Source organism: Salvelinus namaycush, chromosome 4 (assembly GCF_016432855.1).
Source record: "Salvelinus namaycush isolate Seneca chromosome 4, SaNama_1.0, whole genome shotgun sequence".
NCBI classification, from domain to species: Eukaryota; Metazoa; Chordata; class Actinopteri; order Salmoniformes; family Salmonidae; genus Salvelinus; species Salvelinus namaycush.
The window spans coordinates 63,023,112-63,039,275 of record NC_052310.1 but is presented as its reverse complement, the minus strand read 5'-3'; the positions used below and the strand labels follow the sequence as shown (position 1 = coordinate 63,039,275).

Below are 16,164 nucleotides of genomic sequence, written 5' to 3'. Positions count from 1 at the left end.
TACCTGATCCATGTTGTCTGTCTGATGTATAGGCTAACTCTTTTCTTCGTCACAGGTACGCTATGGCCTTGTACAACCAGCATGTCTGCCCTGTGGATAACTGGTACGTAGCTAAATCATATCTCATTTGTGTTAAAGTGTAACTGACAGCCTTTGAACTACTTTGCAGATATGAAACAGACAGACAATCATAATATCAGTCCAAAATAGAATTATGTTATAAAACCAACATTATAAGAGGTTTTAAAAATGGGTTATATTTGACTCAACATTCCATGACATACAGTAAGGAATTGTTGGCAGAATTGATGGATGCAGTTCAATGCATGATTAATATAATTCACCAATACATTTCTTGGTAGTCCAAAAAAGGTTGCTATCAGGTTGTAAATCAGTTTCAATGACTCAATATTTTGGACAAAAACTGATGAATGTCAATACAATCAAACTACCAGGGGCAATGATCCCAAGTCAGTCATAACGTGGCTAATAGGCTAGCATATCTATATATATAGCAAGCTAAAAACACAGAAGCCTAACGTTAGTTATATAGCTAGCTAGGAGGATGTCATGTCATCGGAGGAGTGGGTGAGTGGCTGACTTTTTCCCTCATAGTTTTTCGGAGGCTACACAGCTACAGATGCACGTGTCATTTGGTGTGCCAGAGCTCAGAATAACTGGTGAATTTTCGAACGCGTAACACCCGCTGAATATGACCGGTGTCAGTAAACATAGGCAAAAAAAGTCATAGTAAAAGTTCCCAAATGTAAGAGGACTCCCGTGGTATTTACATATTTGCAGTAGTTTGCGATGTTGCAACACACAGACAAGTTCAAAGTGAATGATGGCAGGCCCTTGTGGAAAATGGCTTGTTTGCATAATGGCCTACTGTAGTTCTGATTGGCTATGTTAAGGGGAAAGGGGGATACCTAGTCAGTTGTACAACTGATTGCATTCAACTAAAATGTGTGTTCAGCATTTAACCCAACCCCTCTGAATCAGAGAGGTGCGGAGGGCTGCCTTAATCGGCAGCCACGTCTCCGGCGCCCAGGGAACAGTGGGTTAACTGTTGCTAAAATGCTGTCAGTTCCAGTTTAATAACTGGTTATAACTGGTTTTAACTTTAACTGGTTATAATTGAAATCCTTGAATGGGCCGCCTAAGCATTTTTTTCCCGGGCTGCCTATGTAAAAAACAGATATAGATCTTTTTATTTAATTTTAGAAACACATTTTTGGGATGGAAAAACACTTTCAGTGTAAACTTAAACGATTAAAACCAGATATAAAGTATGCAGAAAAGATAATGGAGCTACAGTATATGTTTTTTATAATACGCCTCCTGCCACGCCACCACCTAAGCCCCTTTTTGATCCAGGGCAAACCCTGTTTAGGCTAGTTAATGTTTAGGCTACAAATAGAAACTCTAGCACTCACGGCCATTGTCCCTATAATGTGACACCACACCTGTTTCTGGGGCTAGTAGGTGCAGACACTGACCTACAGCATACAGTATGTCTAAAGGGAATGCTAGAAAAACATGAATGACAACTTTATTGAGAGCAGGTGGAATAACACTCAAAGTACCATTGTATTGTCTCACTCTGTGGTGGGAGAACCAATAATATACAACATTGATGCTAATATTTACCTCAGGTTAAACACACCAGTATAATGTTGCTGGTCTTGTGAGAATTCAAACTGTACCACACAGAGGGAGGTGCATTCCTCTGTGTGTGTGTGTTTATATGGTGTGGGAGTAGCAGTGGTTCACCAGAGTATTTCTGGGTGATGTAAAAACCACATGTGTGTAATGTGTGTGTGACAATGTGTGTGCACTGCGACATACTGTCCTTAGTGATGATGTTTAACTGTCTTTGACTCACTCCCAAAGTCTTACACCATACTGGGTGTGTGTGTGGGGTTGTCAAAACAGTCTTCCATGTAATGTCACTTCCAGACTAGTATTTCCATAACAGGACTATTGCAATAGAGAAACATAGTCTGCTATTACGCACTAGACTGTTCCACAGTGTTACAATTACAAGGCCTGACATGATTTTTAAAACCATGTACTCATCAGAACATTCCCCCTCCTGTGTGTCTGTGTGTGTGTATGTGTGTGTGTTTGTGTGTGTGTGTGTGCATTTTATTTGTCTAGGCTGTATAACCAGTCATGTGAGGAGGAGCTTTATCTACAGAGTGGACCAACTTTGTGCTGTACTCTGGACAATGTTCCTCTCATCAGGTTAGTCTAATCACACAGTTACTCACTCACTCACTCACTCACTCACTCACTCACTCACTCACTCACTCACTCACTCACTCACTCACTCACTCACTCACTCACTCACTCACTCACTCACTCACTCACTCACTCACTCACTCACTCACTCACTCACCATGTTGTGCTGCTGCCATGTTGTGCTGCTGCCATGTTGTGCTGCTGCCATGCTGTGCTGCTTTCATGTTGAACTGGTACCATGTTGTGTTGGTACGATGTTGTTGTCATGTTGTGTTGCTGCCATGCTATGTTGTTATCTTAGGTCTCTCTTTATGTAGTGTTGTGGTGTCTCTCTTGTCATGATGTGGGTTCTGTCCTATATTTTATTTTATTTTTAATCCCCGCAGGAGGCCTTTTGCCTTTTGGTAGGCCGTCATTGTAAATAAGAATTTTTTCTTAACTGACTTGCCTAGTTAAATAAAAAAATACAAAATAAATCGCTCAGTGAATTTAGAAAAAGTAAAACAAGTGCTCATACCAAATGGCACCCTATTCCCTATATATATATATCTATATATTTATTTATTTTAATCTTTATTTAACTAGGCAAGTCCCTCCCCTAACCCGGACAATTGTGCGCCGACTCCCGATCACGGCCGGTTGTGAGCCCGGGTTCGAACCAGGGTCTGTAGTGACGCCTCTAGAACTGAGATGCATTGCCTCAGACCGCTGCGCCACTCGGGGGCCCCCAAATAATGCACCACCTTTGGTCAAACGTAGTGCACTAAATAGTAAATAGGTTGCCGTTTGGGATGGACACAGCACACAAACTCTAAGCTCTATTTGTCTCCATTCAGACAGACTGACCATGCACACAGGAAAATACTCCCCTTCTATCTCTACTACAACATTCTCTTGAACACCCTTGTTGCCACAGGAAAGAGAATAATCATCTCTGGCCTCCTGCCATGCTATAGAAGTTACAGCCGCCTCGCTGCCCTAAACGAAACGAGTTTCTGAAGAAACTTTGCAAAGACAGGAATTTCTCTTTTTGTGACAATTTTGACTTGCTGTGGGAGCAACCAACACTCTTTAAAAGAGAAGGCATTTACTCTAACCGCGGAGGTTCCCGGATTATCTCCATCAACATAGCAAACTACTTAAGAGACTGACTGTCTAGTCTCCAGTCCTCCATCTCCAGTCCCTTCTGTCATAATAAGCAACAGAGGACATGGAAATTGTATTTAAAGGTGAAATAATATATATATATTTTTAACCAGGTAGGCTAGTTGACAACAAGTTCTCATTTACAACTTCGACCTGGCCAAGACAAAGCAAAGCAGTGCAACACAAACAACAACACAGAGTTACACATGGAATAAACAAACATACAGTCAATAATACAATAGAAAAAGTCTACATACAGTGTGTGCAAATGAGGTAGGATAACGGAGGTAAGGCAATAAATAGGCCATAGTGGCGAAATAGTTACAATATAGCAATTAAACACTGGAGTGATAGATGTGCAGAAGATGAGTGTACAAGTAGAGATACTTGGGTGCAAAGGAGCAAAATAAATAAAATAAATAACAGTATGGGGAGGAGGTAGTTGGATGGGCTAATTACAGGTGGGCTACAGGTGCAGTGATCTATGAGCTGCTCTGACAGCTGGTGCTTAAAGCTAGTGAGGGAGATATGAGTCTCTAGCTTCAGAGATTTTTGCAGCCAACGAGAGCATACAGGACGCAATGGTGGGTAGTATATGGGGCTTTGGTGACAAAACGGATGGCACTGTGATAGACTGCATCCAATTTGCTGAGTAGAGTGTTGGAGGCTATTTTGTAAATGACATCGCCGAAGTCGAGGATCGGTAGGATAGTCAGTTTTACGAGGGTATGTTTGGCAGCATGAGTGAAGGATGATTTGTTGCGAAATAGGAAGCTGATTGTATATTTAATTTTGGATTGGAGATGCTTAATATGAGTCTGGAAGGAGAGTTTACAGTCTAACCAGACACCTAGGTATTTGTAGTTGTCCACATATTCTAAGTCCAAACCGTCCAGAGTAGTGATGCTGGGCGGGCTGGCAGGTGTGGGCAACGATCGGTTGAATAGCATGCATTTAGTTTTACTTGCATTTAAGAGCAGTTGGAGGCCACGGAAGGAGAGTTGTATGGCATTGAATCTCGTCTGGAGGTTAGTTAACAGTGTCCAAAGAAGGGCCAGAAGTATACAGAATGGTGTCGTCTGTGTAGAGGTCTATCAGAGAATCACCAGCAGCAAGAGCAACATCATTGATGTATACAGAGAAGAGATTCGGCCCGAGGATTGAACCCTCTGGCACCCCCATAGACTGCCAGAGGTCCGGACAACAGGCCCTCCGATTTGACACACTGAACTCTGTCTGAGAAGTAGTTGGTGAACCAGGCGAGGCAGTCATTTGAGAAACCAAGGCTGTTGAGTCTGCCAATAAGAATGTGTTGATTGACAGAGCTGAAAGCCTTGGCCAGGTCGATGAATACAGCTGCACAGTATTGTTTCTTATCGATGGCGGTTATGATATCGTTTAGGACCTTGAGCGTGGCTGAGGTGCACCCATGACCAGCTCGGAAACCAGATTGCATAGCGGAGAAGGTACGGTGGGATTCGAAATGGTCGGTAATCTGTTTTGTTAATTGGCTTTCGAAGACCTTAGAAAGGCAGGGTAGGATAGATATAGGTCTGTAGCAGTTTGGGTCTTCAATCTTGAAGAGGGGGATGACCGCGGCAGCTATCCAATCTTTGGGGATCTCAGACGATACGAAAGAGAGGTTGAACAGGCTAGTAATAGGGGTTGCAACAATTTTGGCGGATCATTTTAGAAAGAAAGGGTCCAGATTGTCTAGCCCAGCTGATTTGTAGGGGTCCAGATTTTGCAGCTCTTTCAGAATATCAGCTATCTGAATTTGGGTGAATTAGAAGTGAGGGAGGCTTGGGCAAGTTGCTGTGGGGGGTGCAGGGCTGTTGACCGGGGTAGGGGTAGCCAGGTGAAAAGCATGGCCAGCCGTAGAAAAATGCTTTTTGAAATTCTCAATTATCGCAGATTTATCGGTGGTGACAGTGTTTCCTAGACTCAGAGCATAGGGCAGCTGGGAGGAGGTGCTCTAATTCTCCATGGACTTTAAAGTGTCCCAGAACTTTTTGGTGTTTGTGCTACTTTTTGGTGTTTGTGCAAATTTCTGTTTGAAAAAGCTAGCCTTTGTTTTCCTAATTGCCTGTGTATATTGGTTCCTAACTTCCCTGAAAAGTTGCATATCACGGGGGCTATTCGATGCTAATGCTAATGCAGTATGCCACAGGATGTTTTTGTGCTGGTCAAGGGCATTCAGGTCTGGAGTGAACCAGGGGTTATATTCTTTCCTGGTTCTACATTTTTTTAATGGGGCATGCTTATTTAAGATGGTGAGGAAGGCACTTTTAACTTCTCTAGGGTAGGGGGCAGCATTCGGAATTTTGGCTGAAAAGCATGCCCAAATTAAACTGCCTGCTTCTCGGGCCCAGAAGATATTATATGCATATAACTGGTAGATTTTGATAGAAAACACTCTAAAGTTTCCGAAACTGTTAAAATAGTGTCTGAGTTTAACAGAATTGATTTGGCAGGCGAAAACCTGAGAAAAATCCATTCGGAAGTAGTTTTTTTTTGGTTTTGTAGTTTTCTATTCAATGCCATTACAGTATCCATTGACTCAAATTGGACTCAAATTGCAGTTCCTATGCCTTCCACTAGATGTCAACAGTCTTTAGAAATTGTTTCAGGCTTGTATTCTGAAAAATGAGGAAGTAAGAGCAGTCTGAATGAGTGTACCCTAAAGTGTCACAGAGCTTTTTCATGCGTGCGACCGAGAGAGTGCCTTTCATGTTTACCTTTTATATTGACGGCGTTATTGTCCGGTTGAAATAATATCGATTATTTAGGCTAAAAACAACCTGAGGATTGAATATAAACTGTTAACTCGAAATGACACAACGACAAGGTTCCAGTTTAACAAAGTTTACTCTACTATATAAACACACTACAAGGTAGCCATTACACTCAAGGCTAGGTCCAACAACGACAAGACTCCCTGCGCATGCGCACTCTTGACTGAGTGATAGCCCCGTAATAACAGAAATATAGGGATACTTAAAACATGAACTTAACAATCTCCCCCTTTTCTTTAAAGACAAATAAAACATCAACAACATAATTAAATGTCCAAGTATTATTCAAGATCCCCATTACAAATGGGTTGTGTGACAGTTCTTATTTGTATTACTCAAGCTGCCACTTTCCATTACTGAGAGCCTGTAGGAGCGAGAGCCTGTAGGAGCACAAGACCGGATGCTCCTTTTTTAGTCAGACAGTCAGCAAGCTGTTCCTTTGTGGTCTACCACAGAATCCGCTGGATTCTCTGTGCTTGAATAAGTTCCTTGATGCTGCTAATCTCAAAGTCTTTTCTCTGTGACAGACTTGGTTGACTTCACAGCATCAACTAATGAGTAGTTGTCAGTGACACAAACTACAGGTAGGAAGTGCCGTTTTGTCCCACCAGTGATAACCTAGCGAAGCATCACGGAAGACAACTCGTTTCAAAGAGTCATCTTTTCCAACATGCTGAAACTTTAAAGTCACTTGTTGTGATTTCAGTTTACGAACAACTTTGTTTGCCTCATGAATGGTTTGTACAGTGGCGTGTTTTGTGTTAGATGCCAAGTTGCAACCATCAAACCAGGTCTACTCTGTCTCGCAGCCCATAAAATTTGTCCCATCTTTGACCTCAATTGACCAGCTTCAATTCCACAGAGGGGAATTCCTTTGTACGGCTCTTGAAGAATCCATGTGGATAGGTTGAAGATTCTTGATATAGCTCTCCTGTTGCATCAGTATTTTTCCATCAACTGTAATAAACTCTATGCCAACATAACAAAAATGATCATGCTCCTCACGGCCAACCTAGAAAACAGCTTTGAGGTGTGGAATCACAGTTGAAGCAAAGGTCTGTGAGCCACCCCAGATAAAGTCAACAACATGACAGGCAAGTACTCCAGTCACATTGCAGTCTTGATCAAGCCAATAGAAGACTGCAGGATCCACTTGTGACATTTTTCCACCTGTATTCAGCATTGTTGCCTTGACTTTGTTGTACCAGTAGAGTGATCCATCTGCCAGTCCATACACACACTTTTTTAGTTTCCACAGTGTTCCTTCACTTTTAGCTTCGGTCGGATGTGAATGTCCCTTGACAGCTCTGTTCCCTGCAAAAATCCAGATTTGATGTCTATGGAATTAAGTTTCCATTTTTTCTGGCAGATCACTGACATCAGCAATCTGAGTGACTCTGAGGCGCATGTCGGTGAGTCTTTTGGGAGTTCTTTAGCAGCCAGCTCCTCAAAACCTCTAGCCACTAGACGTGCTTTGGGCACTATTCCAGTTAAGGATTCTTTAAGGGTACACACCCACCTTGTTGAGACGCACTTTTGGCCAATGTCTTTGACTTCCTCAAACACTCCATTTTTCCTCCAATTACTGAGCTCATCTAGCTTAGCTGAGTCAAATGACACGTCCTTTGTTTCAAGTACATCATCATTTTGAATGTCATTCTGTTTTTCTCGATTTTCCATTGGTTCAATTCTGATATTATCTACAAGTGGCAGGTCAGCTGACCCTGTTGTACCAGAAAGTGTAGCTGGTTCAGAGTACTGCAAGTTGTACCAGTTCTTGTGTTTTGCTTTTCCTGCTCGTCCAATGACGGTTGCTGTATGTGGAATACCACTTTCTCTGTCCGTGTATTTAACAGTTTGTCCAGTTTTCAGATTGGAACAACCATGTTCTCTTAACACATGTGGCTGTTGAATGTTTTCCTCATTTGAACGCTCAACAGTATTACCTGTGGCATGGTTGAAGGTCTCTGCTCCATTTCCTGTGTTAGTTTCGGTGTCCATATCATCGGATGCGACATCTGGTAGGTTTGTGTCTGTTACTGTGTCCTTTTTGTCATTTTCATTAGGAGACTGATTCTCAGCAACAGCCCCTCTATCTTGTTGATCATTTACTTTCCGCAATCTTGAGTGATGCACCCTGACAATGATGCCTCCGTGCCTCACAAATATCACCACACCATCTTGACCAATGACTACTCCCGGTCCTTTCCACTCTTGACAGTCAACTCGTTTGTAGTACACTTTGTTTCCAGTTTCGTACTTCTCATCATCATTATTCCCTGAACTGCTGAGTAACTTCTGAAGTCTGTTAACTGTATCATGTCCAAACTGTTTGTAAAGCTTTAACAATACTTTGTGTTTTTCTTTAGTGCTCATGTTCTCTGTGACTGTCAGAATCTTCATGTGCTCTGTGTCAGTCAGAATCTCATTTTTGCATGGACTCTGTGTGATGTCTTTGTCTAAAATGTTTACACAATAGTGGCCTGAGGTAGTAAGTTCAAGAGTCACTGGTTGTTTAAACATCACTGCCTTGTCATTTTTTATGTCTAGTACAGCTTCTGCCTTCTTGAGGGAAGCTTTGCTTAATAGTAAGGGGATATCTGTAGGGACCACCTCTGTTTCAATGTGACACTTAGTCTGACCAATTTTTGCTGGTATCTTAACTCTCTTGGTAGAATGGACAATTCTCCCGTCTCCAAATTTGAAAGCTCTGTTGCTTGGTGTGTCAATCATATTTTGTACTTCTTTCATATTTAGTTCACTGACATAGCTATCAAGCCATTTTGCACCACACACTGTCCGTGTACATGCAGTATCAATCACAGCAGATCCTAAGGATTCAACTATAAAAATCTCAGTATCAGAAGCAGATTCATTTGAAAACAGTGTAATGTTACACTGCTCTATCTCTGTGTTTACATTTTCCTCTGTTAGTTTAACTTGTTCATTTTTATGAGGACAGTCTTTAACCCAATGGTAAGTGCTTTGACAAATTGCACATTTCGATCTCCTTCCATATTTGTCCAGTGGATTTGTGCCGGGAAATGGCGCCCTCTTCTGGTTGTCTTGAGAATGTGACTTGTTGGCGCCTTTTCTGTGCTGCTCGGTGTAATATGCTGCGTCACTCACTTGCATTCCATCTGTTATTGGCGCGACAGACGTCTTCTCACCAAATATTCTTTTTAGTGCCGACTTCATAGATGCAAAAGTCAGCACAGTACAAGCAGTCAAAGCCAACTGTTTCTCCCTACCATCTAGACAAGCAGTGTCTAGCAACTTGAACCCTAACACTGCATCTGGGAGAACCATGTCGTACTTGCGCATTCTATTGTACCTCTGTTCGAAATCAATGATGTAGTCCGCCATTGCAACCGAAATATCTCTCGTAACACTGTCAAAGTTTGAATATGCCTCGTAGGCACGGTCTTTCTCTTCTTTGAGAAATACAGAATCCAGTGCTGTGATCAAAGTTCCCATACCGTCATCCTTGTTCAAATCCTCAACGGATATTTCCAGTGCTGTATCTCTCGCTCTTCCCTCGAGCGATAATACCACCGCAAGTGCTTGCTTTTTCGCGTCCAGATTAGTAACGCGTATCCAGATTCCCAGTTCATTTTTCCAACTTTCGTACGACCTCTTCTCGTCGAAGCGAGGTGGCACGTTGTAGTTAGAAACCATCCTCTGCTACCAATGTTAACTCGAAATGACACAATGACAAGGTTCCAGTTTAACAAAGTTTACTCTACTATATGAACACACTACAAGGTAGCCATTACACTCAAGGCTAGGTCCAACAACGACAAGACTTCCTGCGCATGCGCACTCTTGACTGAGTGATAGCCCCGTAATAACAGAAATATAGGGATACTTAAAACATGAACTTAACATAAACATCGCTTGACATGTTTCTTTGAACTTTACGGATACAATTTGGATTTTTTTGTCTGCCTGTTTTGACTGCGTTTGAGCCTGTGGATTACTGAAGAAAATGCGCGAACAAAACAGAGGTTTTTGGATATAAAGAGACTTTCTCGAACAAAAGGAACATTTATTGAGTAAATGGAATGTCTGCTGAGTGCAACCATATGAAGATCATCAAAGGTACGGGATTCATTTTATCTCTATTTCTGACTTGTGTAACTCTTCTACTTGGCTGGTTACTGTTTGTAATGATTTGTCTGCTGGGCTATGTTCTCAAATAATCGTAAGGTATGCTTTCGCCGTAAAGCATTTTTAAAATCTGACACCGTGGTTGGATTCACAAGAAGTTAATCTTTAAACCTATGTAAAATATGTTTTGTTTTCGGAATTTTTATAATGAGTATTTCTGTATTTGAATTTGGCGCCCAGCAGTTTCACTGGCTGTTGAAGAGGTGGGACGCTAACGTCTCACGTACCCAAGAGAGGTTTTAACAACAGACTTTCAGCATGCTTTTAGGGAAGGGCACTCAACATGCTTGGCACTGACACAAATGACTGTAGATTGGCTGACAGAAATTTATAGTAAGAAGATTGTGGGAGCTGTTTTGTTATATTTCAGTGCAGCTTTTGATATCATTGATCATTACCTAATGCTGGAAAAATGAAATGTTATGGTTTTATATCCTCTGCCTTATCATGGATTGAGAGTTACCTATCTAATAGAACACAGAGGGTTTTCTTTAATGGAAGCCTCTCTCATGCAAATTTGGTTGAGTGTGGCAGCCGGCTTGGGCCATTATTGTGTTCTGTTTTTACTAATGACCTTCCACTGATCTTAAATAAAGCCTGTGTGTCTATGTACGCTGACGACTCAACCGTATACATGTCAGATACGACAGTAAAATAAATAACTGACACCCTTGCCATAGAGCTCCAGTCAGGTTTTGAATAGCTGACTAGTAATAGGCTGGTGCTAAATATCTCTGAAACTAAAAGCATTGTTTTTCTTTACAAAAGACTCACTCAACCCTAAACCTCATCTAGATCTAATACTGAATAATGTGGCGATTTGAGCAAGTTGAGGAGACTAAACTGCTGGGTGTCACCCTAGAAGAAAGCTGTCATGGTCAAGACAATAATTGCTAAAATAGAAAGAGGTGTGTCCATGATAAGGCTTTGCTCTGCTTTCTTTCTAAATCAACCAGTCAGGTTCTACGGGACCTAGTTTTGTTACACCTAGACTACTGCCCAGTTGGAAAATTGCATATGGTCCAGAACAAATCAAATCAAATTCTATTTGTCACATACACATGGTTAGCAGATGTTAATGCGAGTGTAGCGAAATGCTTGTGCTTCTAGTTCCAACCATGCAGTAATATCTAACAAGTAATCTAACAATTTCCCAACAACTACCTTATACACACAAGTGTAAAGGAATGAATAAGAATATGTACATAAAAATATATATGGATGAGCGATGGCCGAACGGCATAGGCAAGATGCAGTAGATGGTATAGAGTACAGTATATACATTTGAGATGAGTAGTGTAGGGTATGTAAACATTATATAAAGTGGCATAGTTTAAAGTGACTAGTGATACATTTATTACCTCCAATGTGTTATTATTAAAGTGGCTAGAGAGGAGACAGTATGTTGGCAGCAGCCACTCAATGTTAGTGATGGCTGTTTAACAGTCTGATGGCCTTGAGTTAAAAGCTGTTTTTCAGTCTCTCGGTCCCAGCTTTGATGCACCTGTACTGACCTCGCCTTCTGGATGATAGCGGGGTGAACAGGCAGTGGCTCGGGTGGTTGTTGTCCTTGATGATCTTTTTGGCCTTCCTGTGACATCGGGTGGTGTAGGTGTCCTGGAGAGCAGGTAGTTTGCCCCCGGTGATGCGTTGTGCAGACCTCATTACCCTCTGGAGAGCCTTACGGTTGTGGGCGGAGCAGTTGCTGTACCAGGCGGTGATACATCCCGACAGGATGCTCTCGATTGTGCATCTGTAAAAGTTTGTGAGTGTTTTTGGTGACAAGCCGAATTTCTTCAGCCTCCTGAGGTTGAAGAGGCGCTGTTGCGCCTTCTTCACCACGCTGTCTGTGTGGGTGGACCATTTCAGTTTGTCTGTGATGTGTACGCCGAGGAACTTTAAAACTTTCCATCTTCTCCACTACTGTCCCGTCGATGTGGATAGGGGCACGATCTGCTGCTGTTTCCTGAAATCCACGATCATCTCCTTTGTTTTGTTGACGTTGAGTGTGAGGTTATTTTCCTGACACCACACTCCGAGGGCCCTCACCTCCTCCCTTTAGGCAGTCTCGTCGTTGTTGGTAATCAAGCCTACCACTGTGTCGTCTGCAAACTTGATGATTGAGTTGGAGACGTGCATGGCCACGCAGTCATGGGTAAACAGGGAGTACAGGAGAGGGCTGAGAACGCACTCTTGTGGGGCCCCAGTGTTGAGGATTAGCGCGGTGGAGATGTTGTTTCCTACCCTCACCACCTGGGGTGGCCCGTCAGGAAGTCTAGGACCCAGTTGCACAGAGCGGGGTCGAGACCCAGGGTCTCGAGCTTAATGACGAGTTTGGAGGGTACTATGGTGTTAAATACTGAGCTGTAGTCGATAAATAGCATTCTTACAGGTATTCCTCTTGTCCAGGTGGCTTAGGGCAGTGTGCAGTGTGATTGCGATTGCGTCATCTGTGGACCTATTGGGGCGGTAAGCAAATTGGAGTGGGTCTAGGGTGTCAGGTAGGGTGGAGGTGATATGGTCCTTGACTAGTCTCTCAAAGCACTTCATGATGACGGAGGTGAGTGCTACGGGGAGCTTCCTGTTTTAGTCTCTGTCTATAGGCTGGGAGCAACAAAATGGAGTCGTGGTCAGCTCTTCCGAAAGGAGGGCGGGGGAGGGCCTTATATGCGTCGCGGAAGTTAGAATAACAACGATCCAGAGTTTTACCAGCCCTGGTTGCACAATCGATATGCTGATAGAATTTAGGGAGTCTTGTTTTCAGATTAGCCTTGTTAAAATCCCCAGCTACAATGAATGCAGCTTCAGGATATGTGGTTTCCAGTTTACATAGAATCCAATGAAGTTCATTCAGGGCCATCGATGTGTCTGCTTGGCGGGGATATATACGGCTGTGATTATAATCGAAGAGCATTCTCTTGGTAGATAATGCGGTCGACATTTGATTGTAAGGAATTCTAAGCCAGGTGAGCAAAAGGACTTGAGTTCCTGTATGTTGTTATGATCACACCACGTCTCGTTAATCATAAGGCATACCCCCCGCCATTCTTCTTACCAGAGAGATGTTTGTTTCTGTCGGCGCGATGCGTGAAGAAACCAGGTGGCTGTACCGACTCCGTTAGCGTGTCTCGAGTGAGCCACGTTTCCGTGAAACAAAGAACGTTACAATCTCTGATGTCTCTCTGAGCAGCACGTATTGCACTTAGATGTACACAGAGGGCGAATGTCAGTATGCATGTCAATCTCTCCTGGCTCAAAGTTGAGGAGAGATTGACTGCATCACTATTGGTCTTTGTACGAGGTGTTGCAGAGTTGCCAACTCTCACTCATTGGCCTTGAGACACAGGCATTTGACCCTCTTCTCACGGTACACCTCTTATATCTCAATCATTGAAAAGTACTACTTTTATTTTTAATTAGTCCATTGCATAGTCAGCGCATTAACTTTTCAACTCCAAATCGTTTTGAAATTGGATCATCTGCACCTGCAATTTAACATCAGGAGCTGAACCTCGATCATTGTCCTGTCTTGCCACAGCACTGTGAACAGCGGCACATTGAAGCATGTGATTGGTCTAGTTATGTAAGGGATCAAGGGGATTGGATGAATGTTTTAAAGAAACGCCCCTCAAGATTAGAGTGGAGCTGATTGGAGAGAGAGAACGTTCTCTGTTGAGTTTATATAACTCTGAAAAGAGTAGCATGGTAGACCTGTTTTATGTACAATGTTGTCAACAAAATTAGGTTGCTGTTACTTCAGTCGTTATTGCAGAATGCAGCCTTTTAACAGCATGTGCTAAAGTCGATTTAATCGACACTTGCATTAGTCCCCTCGTTTAGCGTTTAGGCTGTGACAACGAAAAGGCAGCAGACAGGCCTACAGTATTTGGTAGGGTGACCTGATTTATAACTGTGAAAATAATTTTTTCAAACAGATTGTGAACCCAGAAAATATACGTTTTATTTTAGAGGGGCGACAATAAATATAACAATTATTTGGTTAGTGTTTCAGGGCACATTTATGTAATCTTGTCTTCGGAAGATTTTATTTATTTACTTAATTTAGTGGGATCAGTGGAACAATTCTCCTTAACAATGGGCTAAAATATAATTACTGAACACTACTGTTATTCCCCACACTTATTTTATTATTACACTTCTTCCCAATTTTGCCACTGTAATCACATATTTGAAATCTGATATGGCTACTTTTGTCTTTGAAAATGAGTTATATGAGGCTATGTATTTTTGCAGACATTTATTGACAGTTTTGAATAAGTCATACAAATAAGCATTGGATATTAAATGCTCCATGAATCAAATGTAATTTTTTACATTTTAGTATTGTGCACATGCTAGACAGAGATGGTAGGGGTACTCACAACTCATAAACGCATCATATTTTGTCTATGTAGAGTAAGGTGATGGCAAGGATCTTCAACTAGTAGGCATAAGCCACCTGAATATTCATATTTATTAGATGTTTCATGAAGTTTGGGTGATTTTGAGAAATTGTTTTAACAAGAACATTTTCAAACACCCAGAACTTCAGTGAGGCCAACCCTCCTGGAGAGCAAGCAGGATTTTCTTCTATCCTTATTTTGAAGAGAGAGTTCATCCAAATTACAAAATGTTTGTGTCCTTACCTTGAAAGTTGTCTATGGACAAGGAGACTAAAATCTATGATTTGGTTACCCATTGCCATCAACCATTAATATACACTGCTCAAAAAAATAAAGGGAACACTTAAACAACACAATGTAACTCCAAGTCAATCACACTTCTGTGAAATCAAACTGTCCACTTAGGAAGCAACACTGATTGACAATAAATTTCACATGCTGTTGTGCAAATGGAATAGACAACAGGTGGAAATTATAGGCAATTAGCAAGACACCCCCAATAATGGAGTGGTTTTGCAGGTGGTGACCACAGACCACTTCTCAGTTCCTATGCTTCCTGGCTGATGTTTTGGTCACTTTTGAATGCTGGCGGTGCTTTCACTCTAGTGGTAGCATGAGACGGAGTCTACAACCCACACAAGTGTCTCAGGTAGTGCAGCTCATCCAGGATGGCACATCAATGTGAGCTGTGGCAAGAAGGTTTGCTGTGTCTGTCAGCGTATTGTCCAGAGCATGGAGGCGCTACCAGGAGACAGGCCAGTACATCAGGAGACGTGGAGGAGGCCGTAGGAGGGCAACAACCCAGCAGCAGGACCGCTACCTCCGCCTTTGTGCAAGGAGGAGCACTGCCAGAGCCCTGCAAAATGACCTCCAGCAGGCCACAAATGTGCATGTGTCTGCTCAAACGGTCAGTAAACAGACTCCATGAGGGTGGTATGAGGGCCTGACATCCACAGGTGGGGGTTGTGCTTACAGCCCAACACCGTGCAGGACGTTTGGCATTTGCCAGAGAACACCAAGATTGGCAAATTCGCCACTGGCGCCCTGTGTTCTTCACAGATGAAAGCAGGTTCACACTGAGCACATGTGACAGACGTGACAGAGTCTGGAGACGCCGTGGAGAACGTTCTGCTGCCTGCAACATCCTCCAGCATGACCGGTTTGGCGGTGGGTCAGTCATGGTGTGGGGTGGCATTTCTTTGGGGGGCCGCACAGCCCTCCATGTGCTCCACAGAGGTAGCCTGGCTGCCACTAGGTACCGAGATGAGATCCTCAGACCCCTTGTGAGACCATATGCTGGTGCGGTTGGCCCTGGGTTCCTCCTAATTCAAGACAATGCTAGACCTCATGTGGCTGGAGTGTGTCAGCAGTTCCTGCAAGAGGAAGGCATTGATGCTATGGACTGG

At 42.7% G+C, this 16,164-nt stretch overlaps 1 protein-coding gene across 1 annotated transcript in view; it reads left to right on the top strand.

Annotated features, from left to right (window-relative positions):
* LOC120046710 (transmembrane protein 150A-like) overlaps positions 1-16,164 on the top strand; it is an 87,259-nt gene that overhangs the window by 18,394 nt on the left and 52,701 nt on the right. The window contains exons 2-3 of the mRNA XM_038992147.1: positions 56-103; positions 2,161-2,247. Coding sequence (XP_038848075.1) covers positions 56-103; positions 2,161-2,247 — 135 coding nt within the window. The remainder of the gene's footprint in view (positions 1-55; positions 104-2,160; positions 2,248-16,164) is intronic.